This window comes from Nematolebias whitei, chromosome 2 (assembly GCF_014905685.2).
Source record: "Nematolebias whitei isolate Nwh7 chromosome 2, NemWhi1, whole genome shotgun sequence".
Classification (NCBI taxonomy): domain Eukaryota; kingdom Metazoa; phylum Chordata; class Actinopteri; order Cyprinodontiformes; family Rivulidae; genus Nematolebias; species Nematolebias whitei.
In genome coordinates, this window is record NC_056499.1 from 36161785 (window position 1) to 36178255 (window position 16471).

General features: G+C 39.0%; 2 protein-coding genes across 2 annotated transcripts; both read right to left on the reverse strand.

Moving 5' to 3' along the window:
• Positions 1 to 1781: 1781 nt before the first annotated feature.
• LOC119426768 (gap junction delta-2 protein-like) lies at positions 1782 to 2975 on the reverse strand. The gene is made up of 2 exons (XM_037694352.1): positions 2477 to 2975; positions 1782 to 2407 (listed from the first exon to the last, which is right to left on the reverse strand). Exons 1-2 carry the CDS (start codon positions 2973 to 2975, stop codon positions 1782 to 1784), a joined length of 1125 nt encoding a protein of 374 aa, XP_037550280.1.
• Positions 2976 to 8907: 5932 nt separating this feature from the next.
• On the reverse strand, positions 8908 to 15307 carry LOC119430225 (retinaldehyde-binding protein 1). The gene is made up of 8 exons (XM_037697669.1): positions 15283 to 15307; positions 13083 to 13121; positions 12635 to 12763; positions 12321 to 12525; positions 11350 to 11528; positions 9722 to 9880; positions 9522 to 9632; positions 8908 to 9435 (listed from the first exon to the last, which is right to left on the reverse strand). The coding sequence occupies exons 2-8, from the start codon at positions 13089 to 13091 to the stop codon at positions 9289 to 9291; spliced, it is 939 nt and encodes a 312-aa protein (XP_037553597.1). The 5' UTR covers positions 13092 to 13121; positions 15283 to 15307; the 3' UTR covers positions 8908 to 9288.
• Between the last annotated feature and the right edge of the window lie 1164 nt (positions 15308 to 16471).

Here is a 16471-nt window from a genome sequence, read left to right on the forward strand (position 1 = left end):
GTAGTCGTAGTAGTATCAGTAGTAGTGGTAGTCGTAGTAGTAGCAGTAGTAGTAGTAGTAGTAGTAGTAGTAGTAGTAGTAGTAGTAGTAGTAGTAGTAGTAGTAATAGTAGTAATAGTAGTAGTAGTAGTAGTAGTCATAGTCGTAGTCTTAGTAGTAGTAGTAGTAGTAGTAGTAGTAGTAGTAGTAGTCATAGTAGTAGGGGCAATGGAGGAGGGGCGTACCAAAGAGACCATCTTATCACAAGCAGAACTGGTTTGTTCCACTTTGGAGTAAGCTGTTGAGGGAAGAATCAGTTTTGTTGTGTTTTTTTTTGACTGATGAAGCCTTCTGGATCGAAGGTGAAACGTTTCAGCACAACAAAAAAAGATGTCCAGATGACCTGACTGAAAAATGTTGGATTGTATACCTGGATTATTGAGCATGGACTTTGTTAGTAGCAGTAATATCCATGATCTATCTTTCCTGCTCAGAGTTGAAGGTGAGACGTGTCCGTCTGTCCTGTCTTTCTGCACCTCCCAGTGTTTCCCTATTCCTTGTGTTTTTGCTCCCATGCACACCTGGTCCAAATCCTAATCACTGCAGGTGTTTTCCCACCCGTCTCATTAGCATCTGTATTTAGTCTGTGTGGTTTCACTCCCCTGGTATCCCAGCATTATCTAACCTTTCCACTGTGTCATGGTGTGGCTCTTTGTGTCATCTCCCTCCTTGTTAAAGTAAGTTTTGCTGCCACGTCAGTGTTTTTGTTTTGTTTATTGAACATAAACTTTAATACTTATTTTACCTGGAGCCTCCTGCTCTCTGCCTGCACGTGGGCTCGACAATAACACCAGATCATGTCAGAAGGTAACTGCTCCGGAAGTCAATAGGTAAGAGGTGAGGTACTCAGTTATTTATTGTCTTACAAATGCATATGTTTATTTGAAAAAGAAATGTACCATTGTTTATGCAAATTGACAAAATCTGCAAAACCTTTGAAATCATCTCAAATCTAATCCACGTAAAAAGTTTTTTTTAAATGCCTTCTTGAGTAGTAGCTTTAAAAGAATTATACAGGAAAAGTTGTTTAATTTTTAAATGACTGAGTTATGTTTACACTCGTTTTAGCTAGCTACATACATTATAGGAAAATGACCATATCTTATCTTTTTCAACAAACAAACAACTTTATACCAATGGTCCACTTTGGTACACCACATTTCATATCTACCTAACTCCCTTAACAATGCAAAATGTTTAAATCTCAAAATTGTCATACAATTTTTTTAAACAAGGTTTACAAAAATAATCAGAACCAAAGTAGTTATTTCCAGTACGGTAATGATTGGCAAAAATGACTTGTGTACAACACACAAAGTCACATATTTGTCCCACCAAGTTTGGACATGCTCTTTGATTTATACAAAACTATTTTCTCATGTACAAATGTATTTGTTTTTAACTTTATTTTCAAGTTTGTTTCACAATACAAATGACTGCACTGAAATCTTTTACAGTATTTTGCATCCATCTGTTTGCATAGTTTCAGTTTAGTATTCATTTTACAGTCCAGTCACACACAAAAAGTAACTGTAACATCAGTGTTTTTGTCCTTCTCAGTAGAAGTAGTACCATTTAAACAACATGCTTCTTATTTTAATGTTGTAAATGTCAGCTAATGTCACATTAAACATATTTTAATGAACAGGTCTGAAAATTAGCCAGTGAATGTACTATAGCAGCACGGTTGTTTTCACTAACTTTTCACACAATAAAGGTAACAACTTTCTTTTGTTTCCAGTCTATATCCAGACCTCAGCACTCCTCTGTTTGGATCCCTCGACCTCCTTCTTACATTTTAAAAGCTGTCTCTCTCTTTTTTTCGAGTCATGTTTCTTTGGTTTTCCCTGTCTAGTCTCTCCAACTTCCACAAACTCCTTCAAACTATCAGAGTTTGCTGCACAGGTCCAGTCGTGCTGGTGACCCACTATCAGGTCCAGACTTGGCAAAGAAGTTGTGCTGGTCACTTCCTTAAAGCCAAAAGAAGACATGAGAGAGGGGCTGTCAGACAGGAATGGTTTGTACTGTCGTTGCATACCTGGACAACTTCTCCAGGCTGCTTTCTGCCTTAGCTTCACTGCTTGACGAATCTTTTTCCAGCCTAGGTGGTTTAGTTCAAGCAGGTTGAGCAAAATACAGAAAACACCTACACAGAACATGAAGAGCAGGAAAATAGTCTTCTCTGTGGGACGGGACACATAGCAGTCCACTGGCTGCCTGCAAGGGGATGAGGTGCAAAGAAAATGGACTGGCACCTTGAAGCCAAACAGCTTCCATTGGGCCAGAACGAACCCGACCTCCAAGACAGCACGCAAGCACACATGGAAAACATAACATTTGGACAGAACTCCACCGGACACAGCACTCTCTTCTCTGAAGGTGCAAGCTTTAGCTCGATCCAAGGATCCCGTGTTTTGGGGTTCTCCTTTATTGAAGCTTTGGGTGGTGATGCCCTGCATCACATCTGCTAAGCTGTGACCTAGATGCTTATGAGAGCGGATAGAGCAGCTGTCCGAGTCACAGCTCAAATTGTACGCTTCTTGTTTGCTGATTTGCACCGCGTCAGGGCCTTCCTTTTTGTGGATATTCTCTATTCCTTTCCCCAGCCTCTGAGGGGTGTTGTGAGGCTGCTTGGACAGGTTGTGCCATGTGTAAATGATGAAACAAAGCGACGGAGTAGAGACACTTATGATGTGGAAAACCCAGAAGCGAGGCTGTGAGATGGGAGCGAATGCGTCATAGCAAACTGTGGAACATCCTGGCTGCAGTGTGTTGCACACAAACATCTCTTGCTCATCAGTGTACACATCCTCAGTCGCTACAGCAACGATAAGCAGCCGAAATATGACCATGACAGTGAGCCACAGGCGTCCGATCATAGTGGAGTGATGGTGGACAGCATCCAGGAGACGTTTGAGCAGAGTCCACTCCGTCATGATGTCCTATGACTGCCGGCTGCCTTGAAGATAGAAGATCTGCTTAAAAGAGAGCAGCTTGCATTGAAAATCTCTTCTCCTTCTGAACTTCAACCCTTTGGACTTGCGATACCTTGTAGAATGATATGTGCCTTACAAATCCACCTGGTCAATAAAACCTTTTGCTTCTTCTCTTTTTCTTCTGGCATTTGTTGTTTCTGTGTAGGTTCATCTTTCAGAGCGGCGATCCTCGTTAAAAAGTTTGTAGTAGGCTTCTTCTTTTGCTGAGTATTTCCCAGCACTGACAGCTGCCTAGAGAACGGCGAGTTGATGCAAAAGAGCCATCAGTCTTTCATAGAGAAGGATGTTCACTTTACATGAGTCACTTGGCACACTCAAGCCTCTCTTGTACTGAGGATGCTTTTTAAAACCATGACACCCCCTCCCCCCCTCCTTTATAAATGGAGCCGCTGATAGTGTATAGTGATAAAGCATTCTTCACAGATTAGTCCTCTCAAAGCTAAGGACTCCTTCTCAAATGGATAGACACATTATTACAAAAACAGAACAGAAGGGCCTACCCATTTACAAAGTCTGGACAACTCTTGGCACACAGTAAACACTTGTGTCAGGATTAAAATATTTCCAACCTGGACATAAGAAAACAAGACCATTCAATAAAACAGCACTGTCTTGAGTTGGTCTGGTGTCTGGCAAGGATGTCTGTTTCGTAGACTGTTTTGGCCACTTGTTTCAAGCCACTTGCCAGTGTTGTTATCTGTGTTTTAAAAAAAGCTCACTGAAAGGTCTGCAAGGCCCAAATCATTGCATCCCTCTGATAAAACACTCAGAGATCGCTTTACTTCAAATACATCTCACAGGCTGATCAGTGGAGCAAGTGGAGTCACTGCTTTATGAAGCTAAATGTTTAACAAAATGTGCATGCTTGTTAATTACTGTCGAAGTGAGCACTTGTGCATCAAGATTTACAAACCTGATAAACCTGACCTCTGCCCCTTTTTTCCCAGAATATATTCAAACAAAAGTAATTTACAAAAAACACAAAGCTAAGTAAAAACAACATCAACTCAAACAACTATTTGTATAGATACACATTATACTTTTCCATATTCCTTCAGAAAAGTAACTTTTAACATTTTCTTGAATATGTACATAGATCTGGCAGTTTTAACATCATCCTTCAGACCATTCCACAATCCTATTCCCTGAATTTATAGTAGACCACTCCTTCAAACTGGTATGAAACCACGGCTTCACAAACATCTCTATCCCCTTGAGACAATAACCACTCTCCCTTTTAACAAAATTTACTTGGATATTTGAAGGCAGCATGTTTTTGTGAGCTTTATACTTTGTACATAAACAGTAAAATATTATAAGCAACCAAGTCATAGAATTTCAATATCTTCAGTTGATAAAACAATGTATTTGATGGATGGCTATAATATTTTATAGTGATAATTCTTACAGCTCTTTTCTGTAAAATAAAAATAGGAATTGTAATTGTTTTACATGCTTTACCTCAGACGTCAATACAGTAAATTAAGTGTGGGACATTTATTGCATTATACAACATAAACAATGCTTTATCATTGAGTAACTCCCTTACTTTGTACAGTACTGCAATAGATTTAGCTATTTTTGTTATTAAATTAATTATGTGAGGTTTCCATGTCAGGGCAGCACGGTGGCGCAACTGGTAGACCTGCTGCCTCTCAGCGAGCAGGTCCCTGGTTCAAACCCCGGTCCAGGGGTCCTTTCTGGGTGGAGTTTGCATGTTCTCTCCGTACATGCGTGGGTTTTCTCCGGGTGCTCCGGTTTCCTCCCACAGACCAAAAACATGCATGTTAGGCTGATTGGTAACTCTAAATTGTCCCTAGGTGTGAGTGAGAGAGTGAATGGTTGTTTGTCTCGTTTGTCTCTATGTGGCCCAGTGATGGACTTGCAACCTGTCCAGGGTGTACCCCGCCCCTCGCACAGTGATTGCTGGACATGGGCACCAGCGACCCCCGTGACCCAAAATGGAATAAACGGGTAAAGATAATGGATGGATGGATGGATGGATGGATGGTTTCCATGTCAGTTTTTCATCAATGATGACACCCAGAAACTTCACTTCACCGACTCTACAAATCTCAACACCATCAACTCTAAATGGAGCATCAACAGTTCTTTTACTGTTACAGAATATCATGTAATTTGTTTTATCCAAATTTAATGATAATTTGTTTAGTTGAAACCAATTATGTATTTTTACAAATTCTGTCTGTACTGACTCCAACACTCGTTCTATATCTTTACCCGAACAAAGACATGTAGTATCATCTGCAAATAAAACACATCTAAACAGTCCTGACACATTTACCAGGTCATTTATATATAAAATAAATAACTTAGGTCCAAGTACAGAACCTTGAGGCACTTCACATGTGATGTTACAAAGTTCAGATCTTACATCAACAAACTGTTTCCTTTCTTCTAAATAACTAAATGTCCACTGTAATGCTAGCCCTCTAATACCATATTTATTTAGCTTTTCAAGAAGAATACTGTGGTCAATAGTATCAAATGCGTTCTTTAAATCAACATAAATACTAACACAATACTTTTTTTGATCAACAGCAGTTATTTGTTCTATTCAATTCATGAGAGCCATTGATGTAGAATTTTTAGGTCTAAACCCATATTGACTGATACTTAATATATTCTGTTTATCGATAAATTGATCCAATCTAATCACAAATAACTTCTCTAAAATCTTCAAAAACTGTGGCAACAAGGATATTGTCTGTAATTGTTAAACACGTTCTCACCATGTTTTAAAAAGAGGAATTACCTTGGCTATTTTCATGATGTTTGGAAATATTCCTGTTGAGAATGATAAATTACATATATATATGTAAACGGCTCAATAACATAATTCATTATATTCTTTACAAACATCATATCCATGTCCACCCAATCTTTTGATCTTTTGTCTGCAAGATTTTTTTTACAATATTCATTATTTCTTCTTTGTAAGTTCCATCAAGGAAAATACTGACTGTATGATTCACTTTTTTATCTACTTTTGGAATTTTAGTTGCGAGATTTGGGCCAACATTCACAAAATAATGATTGAATCCATTTACAATTTCATTTTGATCATGGATTTCTTTACCATCCTTTACAAAATACTGTGGAATACTTGATTTTACTTCATGATTTTTCAGGACACTATTCATTATTTGCCATGTTGCCCTCATATTACATTACCATTTAGTTTTCTTTGTAATGAATGATTCACAAAACTGCATCAAAAACATGAGTCTGACCCCGGACTGCCCATCAAGCACATTGTTTTGGCCCGACTCGGCCCGATCTGAAATTCGGGCCGAGTCGGGCCTGGGCTCAGGCTCGGGTTAGAAATCGCATCTCTACCTCTTGTGTGTTTCTCCTTAAGGCCCTCACATACTCAGGCGTACTGTGTGTACTCCGTGAGCTGCGTGGACTCCACACGTACTGTCTACAGACGGTTAAGACTTCATACTCGAGCGTACAGATTATTTCTGTCTCCCGGCATTTTACAAAGGTGTCCAGCCAAGACAGCATAGAAAAAATAGGTGGGACACCTCCCTTTGCACTATCCCCACTTTTACCTTTCATCTTTTTTTTTGCCTTAAAACATCTGTCCCTGAGGTACTTCCATTTAGCTCGACAAAGTGCCTCGTCCTTGCAGGGTCGGAGCTATTTCCTAACACAAATTTCTTATTCTCTGAAATATTGTTAAATTATAATTTTTTTATTAATGTTTTTGTTCATTTATTATGTTTATATATAAATATTTCTGTTCAGTGACCTGAGATAACGTCTGTCGTGACTTGGCGTGATATAAATAAACTGAACTGAGCCGTTATCTGAGAGTGGTTGGTGTCGCATACAAAACAGTTTGATGTGAACAGTGTTTCTCGCGGGGCAGTTTATTGTGCGACACTAAGAATGCAGGCTGGCGCCAATTTGGAGGTTTCAGCTCAGATTGGTTGGAGAGTTGGAAAGGACCAATCAGGACTCAGTAACAATTGGGCTCGTAGGGGATCTATTTTTTTTTTTTTTTTTTTTGAGCTGCAGACAGCCATGGTAGTTGATGAGTTTTTGTAACTGTGTTTAAAGATGAGCTGCTTTGACTTCCAGGATTTTCTTCATGCTCCTAGTTATGAGAAGGTGGAGCTATACCGTAGAGAGGACTTGCTATGCATTGCAGAACATTTTCACATTCCCGTGAAGAGGCAGGAGGTTAAGAAAGAAATGAAGGATACAGTATTGCAGAAATTAGTTGAGCTAAAGGTCCTTGAGGAACTAAATATGGCGGGTCTAGATGATTATGATGTTATTCGTAAGACCTTTATATATAAAATTACATTGACAAAAATATAATTATAAGACCTAGCATTCTTTTGAAGGACTTCACATCAACCCCCTTCATCAATGCCAGTTTTAAATAAGATAGTCTTGTGTTGAAAAATGACCAGCACTCCACAAATACGTTGAAGATGATTCTCATCAACGATCATACCAAATTTTAGATCATTATCAATAAAATGGACTGAGTTAAAGTCATTTTCCTGGAAAAATGTGCACTGAAGAGTCAATGTCACTGTGTTCCAGTGTGAAGTCAAGTGTAACTCGTCTGGAGTCAGAATACTTGAAAACATGTTTTGTATTTTTGTTGGTGTAAACGGTGTCATGCATGTTGTTGTCCTTCCTGACGCAACTTACAGCCTCAGGATTACAAGACCGCCAATATCCCAGCCCTCACCTATTAATGTGTCTGTATTGTGTTAACTATACTGCCATTTTATATTTATATTTGCCTTTTTTTTTTAAAAAGTAACAAAATAACACACAGGTTTCCAAATACCAACTTTGCTTTGTTGATTACACGTTATATCAGGATGTTCAAAACATCATTATAGAGACTTCCTGTTTGCTATTTCAGGATCACGAGAGCACAAATGAACTAAAACACCTTGAAACTGTTTATTGTGTTTTATTTATTTGTCCTATTTATAGTGGATCAACACATTCAAGAAAATGATGCACCTTTCTTTAGATGCTTATTTTATTCAATTTGATAGAAGTCACTTAAAGTAAACAAATGGTGAAATGGTTGCTAAACTGAATACAGCCTCTTTTCCAGGTCATCCCTTAACTTTGCTTTAAAATGCAGTGGATTTAGAAAGAATAAATATTGTTATAATCATCCATCCAGGGTCTGTAAGGCAGTTTGATGTTTGTTCTGGGCAGTTCTTATCGCATCTTTTATTCATCTTCCTGTTTTGCACACCCAGTGTCAGAATGTGTTGCTTCCTGTTTAAACGATACAAATCTTGTAGAAAATTTTCAAAGTTCAAATTTTCAAAAATACTGATTATCAGGAATCTAAAACTACTCCACTGCTGCTGCAATGTGCTTACATTTTAAGCATAAATGCCGGCGTGTCAATTAATACGTTCAGCTATAGGTGAAGCTGTGTTAAGGGTTACCATGGTAACACAGGACAGACTTATTTAAACAGGTTTAATGAAGCAAAAGAAACTGAAAATGATATAAAGTCTGATTTAATTGTTAATTTGGGGTTAAAAGGGATACAATGTGGTAAACAAATAGTGGCAATTTATGCAGAAATCAGTGCAAAGGGCAGGGCAGACGTTCATGGTACAGCCTTGGATCCTTACAGGTCTCCTTCGTATCAAACCTGACATGTTTTCTGGAAAACAAAAAGGCAGCTGCGAGGCATAGAAGTGTTTCACATCAAGAGGCCCCTGCTACAAAAACAAGAATTCAAGGCGGGTTTTCAACCCACATTGTTCAGGAATTCAACCTTAAGACAAAAAAAAAAAACGGCGGCAGAAACTACACCAGAGCAACTTCTGCGTTTCCCAGTTTCACATCATAGATTTCACGACCGTTTCTATAAACCTTTAAGGTGAAAAACAAAGTGACGGCATTGAGGATGTTATTTAGATCCTTGATCAGCAACTTTCTTGTCCTTTCTCCACTCACGCAATAACAGAATCATTAGTACATAAAGTAACAACTGTTAACTCGCAACTAAGTTGTTTTGTGTGACAACTAACACATTTTTTTTAATTTTAAATCTCATTTTTCATCTGTAAATGATCCTCTATTTCTATAATTTCCTGTCCACTTCTTCTCTGCTCTAAAACGTCTGAATAAGAAAAAGCCTAGCTCTCGATGTATAGTCCACGTTTCATCTGATCACGAAGCGTCTTGTGATGAAGCCACTGGTTGAAAACAAACAATGATCGTTTTTTCAGAGGGCCGTGTCTTCAGAGCCAAAAAGCTGCGTGGCGATGGCTTGGTAGTCAGCTACTGAACCTTTACCATCAAAATCTGAAGGCAGGATATCTGCGTCAAATTCCTTGAAGTAGTTTTCCAGCTCATCCCCATGAACAAAGACCTGGGAAAAGTTTCACAAAAGAATGAGTGACATTGATAATACATAAGTGGGTCCCAAATTAAGAGCATAACGGCTTGTGTGCATACTCTCTCCAGAAGTTTGGCCTTCATGAAGGGTTTGACCACGTTGTAGGTGGTGGTGAAGTACCAGGGCTGGTGAATGACATGAACTGCTTTGAAACGAGCAGGAAAAGAGTCCTGAAGACACACAGGCAAACGTAAGAACTGTAGTTGTGAGGTTATACTTTGAATTAATTGTAGAATCTCTTTTCGTAGTCCGCTCTGACCTGCAGCATGTCCACCATCTTTTTAAGCTCAGCGGTCTTTATTCCCGAAGCGTGCTGCATAGTGAAGCCTTTAAAATTCTCAATCAGGACAAAGCCATTGATCTGAGTCTCTTCGCTTTCAAGCAGCTTCTCCAGAATCACACAGTACGCCCTCAGGACCTGTTTCAAATGCAAAGACATTTAGTAGTGCACAACATTTTAAAACCACCCCTGATTCCCTCATATCTTGCCAATTTTTCTTGTAATCTTAAAAGTGGTCTTAATCAATAGTTTTCCGCACTTCCTGAAGGTCTTTGAATATTTTCTCTGCAGTTTTTTTTTTTTAATACAAACGTTCTGTCCAGTCCTCGTATCCTTGGCTGTGATACGGAGTTACGAAAGGAACAAGCACACGTAGAGGACAGAAGAAAACATGACAGGTCTGAGACACAATTTTAAACAAGTGAACAACAAATCAGAGTTGTGCCTTTGAGGAGTAGGGGGAAACAATCCAGCAAAGCCCTGACGAGACCCGAGAGATGCATCATTGTTCAGTTCATCATTGAATTCAGGCCAAGTTTTCAACTAATGGCTCTTTGTTGGTGCTAAAATACTTTTATGTGCTAAAAAGTTTCATACTAAAATAATTTAGAGCACATTATTTGATTGAGACAAGTGGTAGTAAAAAAAAAACATGTTAAAATTTTAATAACTTGCCCGTCATGTGTCAACGCCCTGAGTCATCATTGAGTTTAGGAGTCTTATTATTATTATTATTATGCATTGTCTCCCGGTTCACTTTCAAATTCAATTTAAAATCCTTCTGTATGTTTTTAAATCTCTGAACAGTTCATGCCTCCTCTTTTCTCACTGATCTGCTGCAGCCATATGTCCCACAGCGCTCTCTGAGGTCTGCAGACCAGGTGCCTTTATTGGTTCCCGGAACCCATCTTCAGCTCAGAGGTGACAGGACCTTCTCTGCTGCAGTTCAAAACTGTGGAATGAGTTGCCACTGCATGTCAGGCAGGCCCCTCACTTACTGTTTATAAGTGTCGTTTAAAAACTCACTTTTATTCCCTGACTTTTTTGACACTGAGTTGATTTTAACTTGTCTGTATTTCATAACGTTAGTCATTTAGTTCTTATCTTTACCTATTTGGATTTATGTGTTTTATCATGTGTCCTTTGCTTGTTTGTTTTGCTGTACAGCACTTTAGTTGCCATTGTTGCTCTTTTTAAGTGTTTTATAAATAAAGTGGTGTGGTATGGAATGGTATGGAATGGTATGGAATGGTATGGAATGGTATGGAATGGTATGGAATGGTATGCTAGAATGATGATAGGTCAGAACGAAGTGGCAAATTTTGTTTTACGTTTTCTGAAAATGGTCATATGCCAAAATGAAAGTAATAATAAAAACACCCAAAACCCAAAGAAAAGACTTTAAATCTGTGAGAACTCCTGAAGAGCTATTGCTCAAATGGGTTCAAAGACAGTCGGACTCCTTGGACGCAAACTCTGAAGAAACGAAGGACTACTCTAAACTTGAACGGCAATGTTGTGTTTTTACAAATAGCGCCAAAATGTTTTGCCCAAAGTTCTTTAAACGTTCAGGTGCAATCATGTCACAATGCTGCCTTTACAGCTACCTCATCAAAAGTGATCTCCTCCAGGTCCCAGTTGTTGATGTTGAAGAGCAGGACCACACGACCAAGCCTGTCTCTGGTAGGCAGAACTACCGGATATCCTGCCTCGATGGTGCTGCGGACGGCCTCGGGGGTCAGGTTCTCGAACAGCTCAGGATACTCCTTCCTGAAGCGCACATAACCTAAGGACCCAACAAAACAGACTTTTCCTTACGTGGAAACTAAAGCTGAGCTCATACTGGGCAACATTTCTACAGGTTACTGATGGACTGAACACAATGGTCGTATTGTCCGGGCCTCATCACGCTGAGGAACCAATTAACCAGCAGTGAAAAGAATCCAGCATGTGTACCATAACAGAAACATTCATCTTTTACACAAACAAATCATCTATTTGTATATGTACATGTGAGTATTTGGGTTTCTGTCTATTAATGCACCAAAGATTTAAAGAATAATAAAATATGTACAATATTTTTGTTAGTTTGATCTAATGGGGACACAAATGATTTGGCACTGTATTATCATAAAGACGACCGATGGAAAATGCAAACGTGTCACACTAAATGTGTGCTTAGTGAGAGCTGAGCAGGCAGTTTGAACAAAAAGCAGGTCAGGTGGTGTCAAATGAAGCTGTTCTCTTTTTAATCAGCCAGACCATCACCGTCAGTGGCGTTCCCATCACAACACATTACATAAACTTGTCCAAGTTGGACACAAAGAAGAGCTTTATCAGATGAAACCTCCGAGGCATTTCAAAGCTCCCAATTAATGAACACACGGCTCTCTGTTTCAGAGACGGACGAGAAGCATCCGCATCAGGAAACAAAAGAGATCTCATCCCCAATTACTGAAGCTGCTACAAAAACTGAATCAAAGCACGAGGATGCTGGAACGACAGTCAGACCTTTGAGCAAGAAAACTGGAATAAAAAGCTCTCGTGAAGTTGTGCAGACTTACAGGCTGCCGCTCACCTTTCATAAGCTCGTGAGCCCTGATAACTTCAAATTTGCGTGCTCGGAGGAAACGCAGGAGCAGAGAGTCTGGTTTGTCCTTAAAGCGCTGCTGCACCAGTTTGGCCAAGTCGTCTCCTTCTGCCGCCCTTTCCTTCATCACGGCCCGGAGGCCCTTCAGCGATGAGGCCCGTCTCTCGTCCGTCTCATTCAGCTCGTCCTTCGCCTGCACAACTCAAATAAAAACACTTTGCAAGCTAACGCCACATCTGGAAGGAAACGAACACCACTGCTCCCATACTCTGATCAGGACTAATCTTTGTCTGCTGTGTGACCTTTTGCACGGTGTGGCCGGGCAGTTTGTGGCACGGTCCGAACACCGGCCCGTGATCCTTCACCGTCAGACGCTCCAACTTTGACCTCATTGCCTGCTCTTCTTCTGAAACCAGACGGAAAGTTCCAGTCTGCAGACACACGACAAAGTCGATGTTTAATGTTACATCAAACAGTGTTTTTCACTTTTAGTCTGTCAAAGCACAACGTTTCCATAATCTGTTTCACATGAGCAGAAAAAGGACCCGTGTGGCCATTTTAACAGGGTCTGTGTCAGAACCAGCATGTGCTCTGGCACAACAACAGCATGAGGCAAGCTGACAGTCAAATCTCCTGAAACAAATTTCATCCTGACCGGATTTAATCTCTGAACAGCAGCAACACACTGACCCAACCAGTATAAGTGACTCTAAAAACTATTCAGTAACATTTTAGAGGAGTCCAACTCACGGCAGCCATGTTCGCAGCTTCTCAGAGCAGCTCCTGCAACTGTGCACAGGACAAGAAAAAAAGAATGGGCTCAAACAGAACAACTCATCACAACCTAAAAGTACCCTAAACACATATATAATATTAGATAATAATGCAACATATAAACATTTAACACACCATTAAGAAGCAGTTACAGTGTGTGAGTTAAAACAGAGAATGAGTAATTTGGGCCAACATTTATTTCTGTAGAGGTTTATGAAGCATTCAGACTGTCGTGATCCATTTTTAATCCGTACATTTTTAGCTTCTTTCTCGTTCCACAGTTTTTGTGCTATTTCAACAAATCATAAATCAAAACATTCAGCTCGTTCAGAAGTGCGCTATGACTTTTGGTATTCATGCAACTTTAGCGTTTTAAAATATTTAGCTTTTTCTGCCATTTTTCAATCAAAGGAAATGAACTGAGCTCATTTTACATCCTTCAAATCTGTTTACAAACTTTTACTGCTTCTTTCACAGTTTGTTCCAGTTCATCTTCTTTCAGCTTCCTTGCACAAATTCAAACTTTTTTCAGCTACTTTCAGCTGTTTTTTCAGCTGTTTTTCAGCTGTTTTTTCCAGCTGTGTTGTGCTCCTTTCAGGTTCTTTCTGCTAACTACAACATTTTTGTGCTTTTTCTAATTTCTTTCTGCAAGTTTCTGCTTTTTCAGCTGCTATTTAGTTCAACTTTTTTTTAGCCTAATTCAGCAAAAATGTGCTCTCTTCTTTCTGGTATTTAAGCTTCTTTCTTCTGTTTAAGCTACTATTCAGCTGTTTTCTGCAAACTTCTGCTTTTTTTCTGATAGTTATGGTATTTCTTTTTTGTACTAATTTCTGCTTCTTTAATCCTAATTGTGCTCTCTCCACTATCTTCTGGTATTTTAAGCTTCTTCCTGCCTATTTAAGCTACTTTTCAGCTATTTTGTGCTAATGTCAGCTTTTTTAAAGCTAATTTACTAATTTTTGTGCTAATTTCTGCTTATTTAAACCACATTCAGCAAATATGTGTTCTTTCTGCTTTCTTCTGCTAGCTGAGGCTTGTTTTTCCATTTCAGCTACATTTCAGCATGTTTTAGCTCATTTCAGCTGTTTTTCAGCAAGTTCTTCTGCAATAAGCATTCACACTGCATTTTCACAGGAAATGCAACTTCTCTAGTTGTACTCTACATTCTCACTCTTCACTTGTTTTCTTTATCACTGAAATGTTACATTTTAAAAAATTCAAGAAGTTGCTCGCTTGTAAAAGCTTTGAGCATTTATAGAAATGATTGTTTTGTCAAAATAAATTATTTAAGCTTTAAAAGGGATCTAGATAATGAGTAAAAATTTGAATTATCTGAATGAATAAACGCGCATGATTTGATCTTGTATCTGCTTCACTGTGTTCGATAACTTTATAAATGCTACTTTATAAAGTGTTTATAAACTCATGAGTAAACTTTTATGGTTTCCTTAATGTATGTGGCTCAATAAAGTCTGTGGCGTTTTTTCAACTAAAAGAACAAAATAAAAACTTTTTTAAGTAGCTGTTTTCAAAGTTGTGACAAGTATTTTCACAGGAACATCAATAGTTGCTTAATTTTGTGTATTTCTTAACTTTTTGTTTGGTACAGATGGAAACAAAGGTGGTCTCCTGTGTGCAGCAGTTTGTTCAGACTGCGACAGACAAAAGGTAAAATGTGTTATCTTGTGAAACAAATGTTTTTTATAGAGCTGGATGATTAAACGTCTCAGTAACGTAAGTTAGTTTTTTTGTTTTGGTCTCAGTTAACGGTTAACTTTGTAACTTTAAACTGATGAACGATGAGCAAACTGTGACTGAACGGTTTCCTCTGATTCATCTATGCATTTGTTTAAGTTATTAATTAAATCATTCATTAAAAATAAGGAAGATGAAAAGTGTACGTTTGTTCAATAACTTGCATAAGTTAGTTTAATGTGCCTCAGCATCACGACTCTCTGATGTTTCTCTCCAGCAAACATGACAAGTCGTGCCTTTCATTACAATCTTAAACTCACAACAGATCAAAACAAGCGTGTATTACGTTATCGTGTTAAAGTAAATCACATATTTAGTACAATATGTCATTTTAATCAACATCCATTAATTGATTGAGAGCCATAAACAAAGAGAGCAACACTCAACATGTGTTCTAAAGGAGAGATCTGAGCAGCCTTACCTTCAGCAGACAGGACGAGAGACCTGCTGACGAGGAGACGAGCGAGGCAAAGAGGACCGGGAGGAGGGAATACGAGTACGTCACTCAAAACAGGATTAATCTTCCCACGATAGATTACAACAAGTGGATAATCCATATGACCAACTGGAAAGTTGTACAGATACGGAGACGTGAGGAGATATTCTGGATCAAAGTTCATTTTCCAAACTGTTTCATTCCTGTTGAACTGTGTTGAGAAGTTTTCTTACAGTTTAATTTTGTGCTCCTCGTTTTTATTTCTTTAGTAAAACCTAAACTACCGAAGTTAAATGCAGACTCAGAAACTGCTGCACAAACACACAAGAACAGCCTCGAGCGCCTTCACACACCTGAATGAATGTGGAACAGAGGTCGTTTTATGAAGGATTTAATGCGTTGCTGGTGATTTCCTGCTCACTGTTGTGTCAATTTGCATCAAAACTCATTTGTTACTTCATCAGGTAACTCTTCAGGTCCACAGCATGTGGGGTTTTAGTTTGAACCAGCTTCAGGCTGTGAGACGACCACCTGCAAGCATCGCTCACTTGGTCATTTTCACATTAAACATTCCTCCGCACATTCTTTGAAATCCCTCTCAGAGGCAACCACTTGTTTCATGTCCCAGATTACAGATTATTCATCCATGACTGCACAGCATCAGTCAGGCGGACCTCTGCTGTTGTTCCTCTCATTAAGTGCAGTCAGAAAGAAGCAGCTAATGCATCTGCAGCTTTTAATAAACTTTAAGTTTGTCCCATTTTACGCCATATTAGCTAATTGCTGAACCCTGGGCCGGATTTTAGCAGGGGCTTACAGGGGCTGCAGCCCGGGGCCCCGGCATTTCAGGGGCCCCGAAGGATGTTTTATGTTTTTGTGAATGGATAGTGTCAGAATGTAATCAATGACTATGATGATTTTGACAGCACCAATGAAAAATGTTCCAATTTGTTCTGGAAAATGTCCATCTTGAATGCTTGCTTGTTATTGGTCCACTTTTGACGCATCTTACGCATTGGGGAGGAGCGTCAGGGAATATTATTTTACAATGGCAGACAACAATGTTTGTGGTTCTAGTTCCTCCAAATAAGATGAATGCAGAAGTGTCATTAATAAATGGAAATCTGTATTTTGTTCTTCATATTTTTCAAGATGTTCTCTGTAAAAACCTTGG

Excerpts from the sequence above, each read along its gene's own strand:
- LOC119426768 (XM_037694352.1), bottom strand. The coding sequence starts at position 2,975 with ATGACGGAGTGGACTCTGCTCAAACGTCTCCTGGATGCTGTCCACCAT. Across the intron at positions 2,408-2,476 it reads GCAGGGCATCACCACCCAAA|AGAGTGCTGTGTCCGGTGGA; the intron begins GCTTCAATAAAG and ends CCTTCAGAGAAG.
- LOC119430225 (XM_037697669.1), bottom strand. Across the intron at positions 11,529-12,320 it reads GGCTCACGAGCTTATGAAAG|GTTATGTGCGCTTCAGGAAG; the intron begins GTGAGCGGCAGC and ends TTGGGTCCTTAG. Across the intron at positions 9,881-11,349 it reads AGGAGATCACTTTTGATGAG|GTCCTGAGGGCGTACTGTGT; the intron begins GTAGCTGTAAAG and ends CATTTGAAACAG.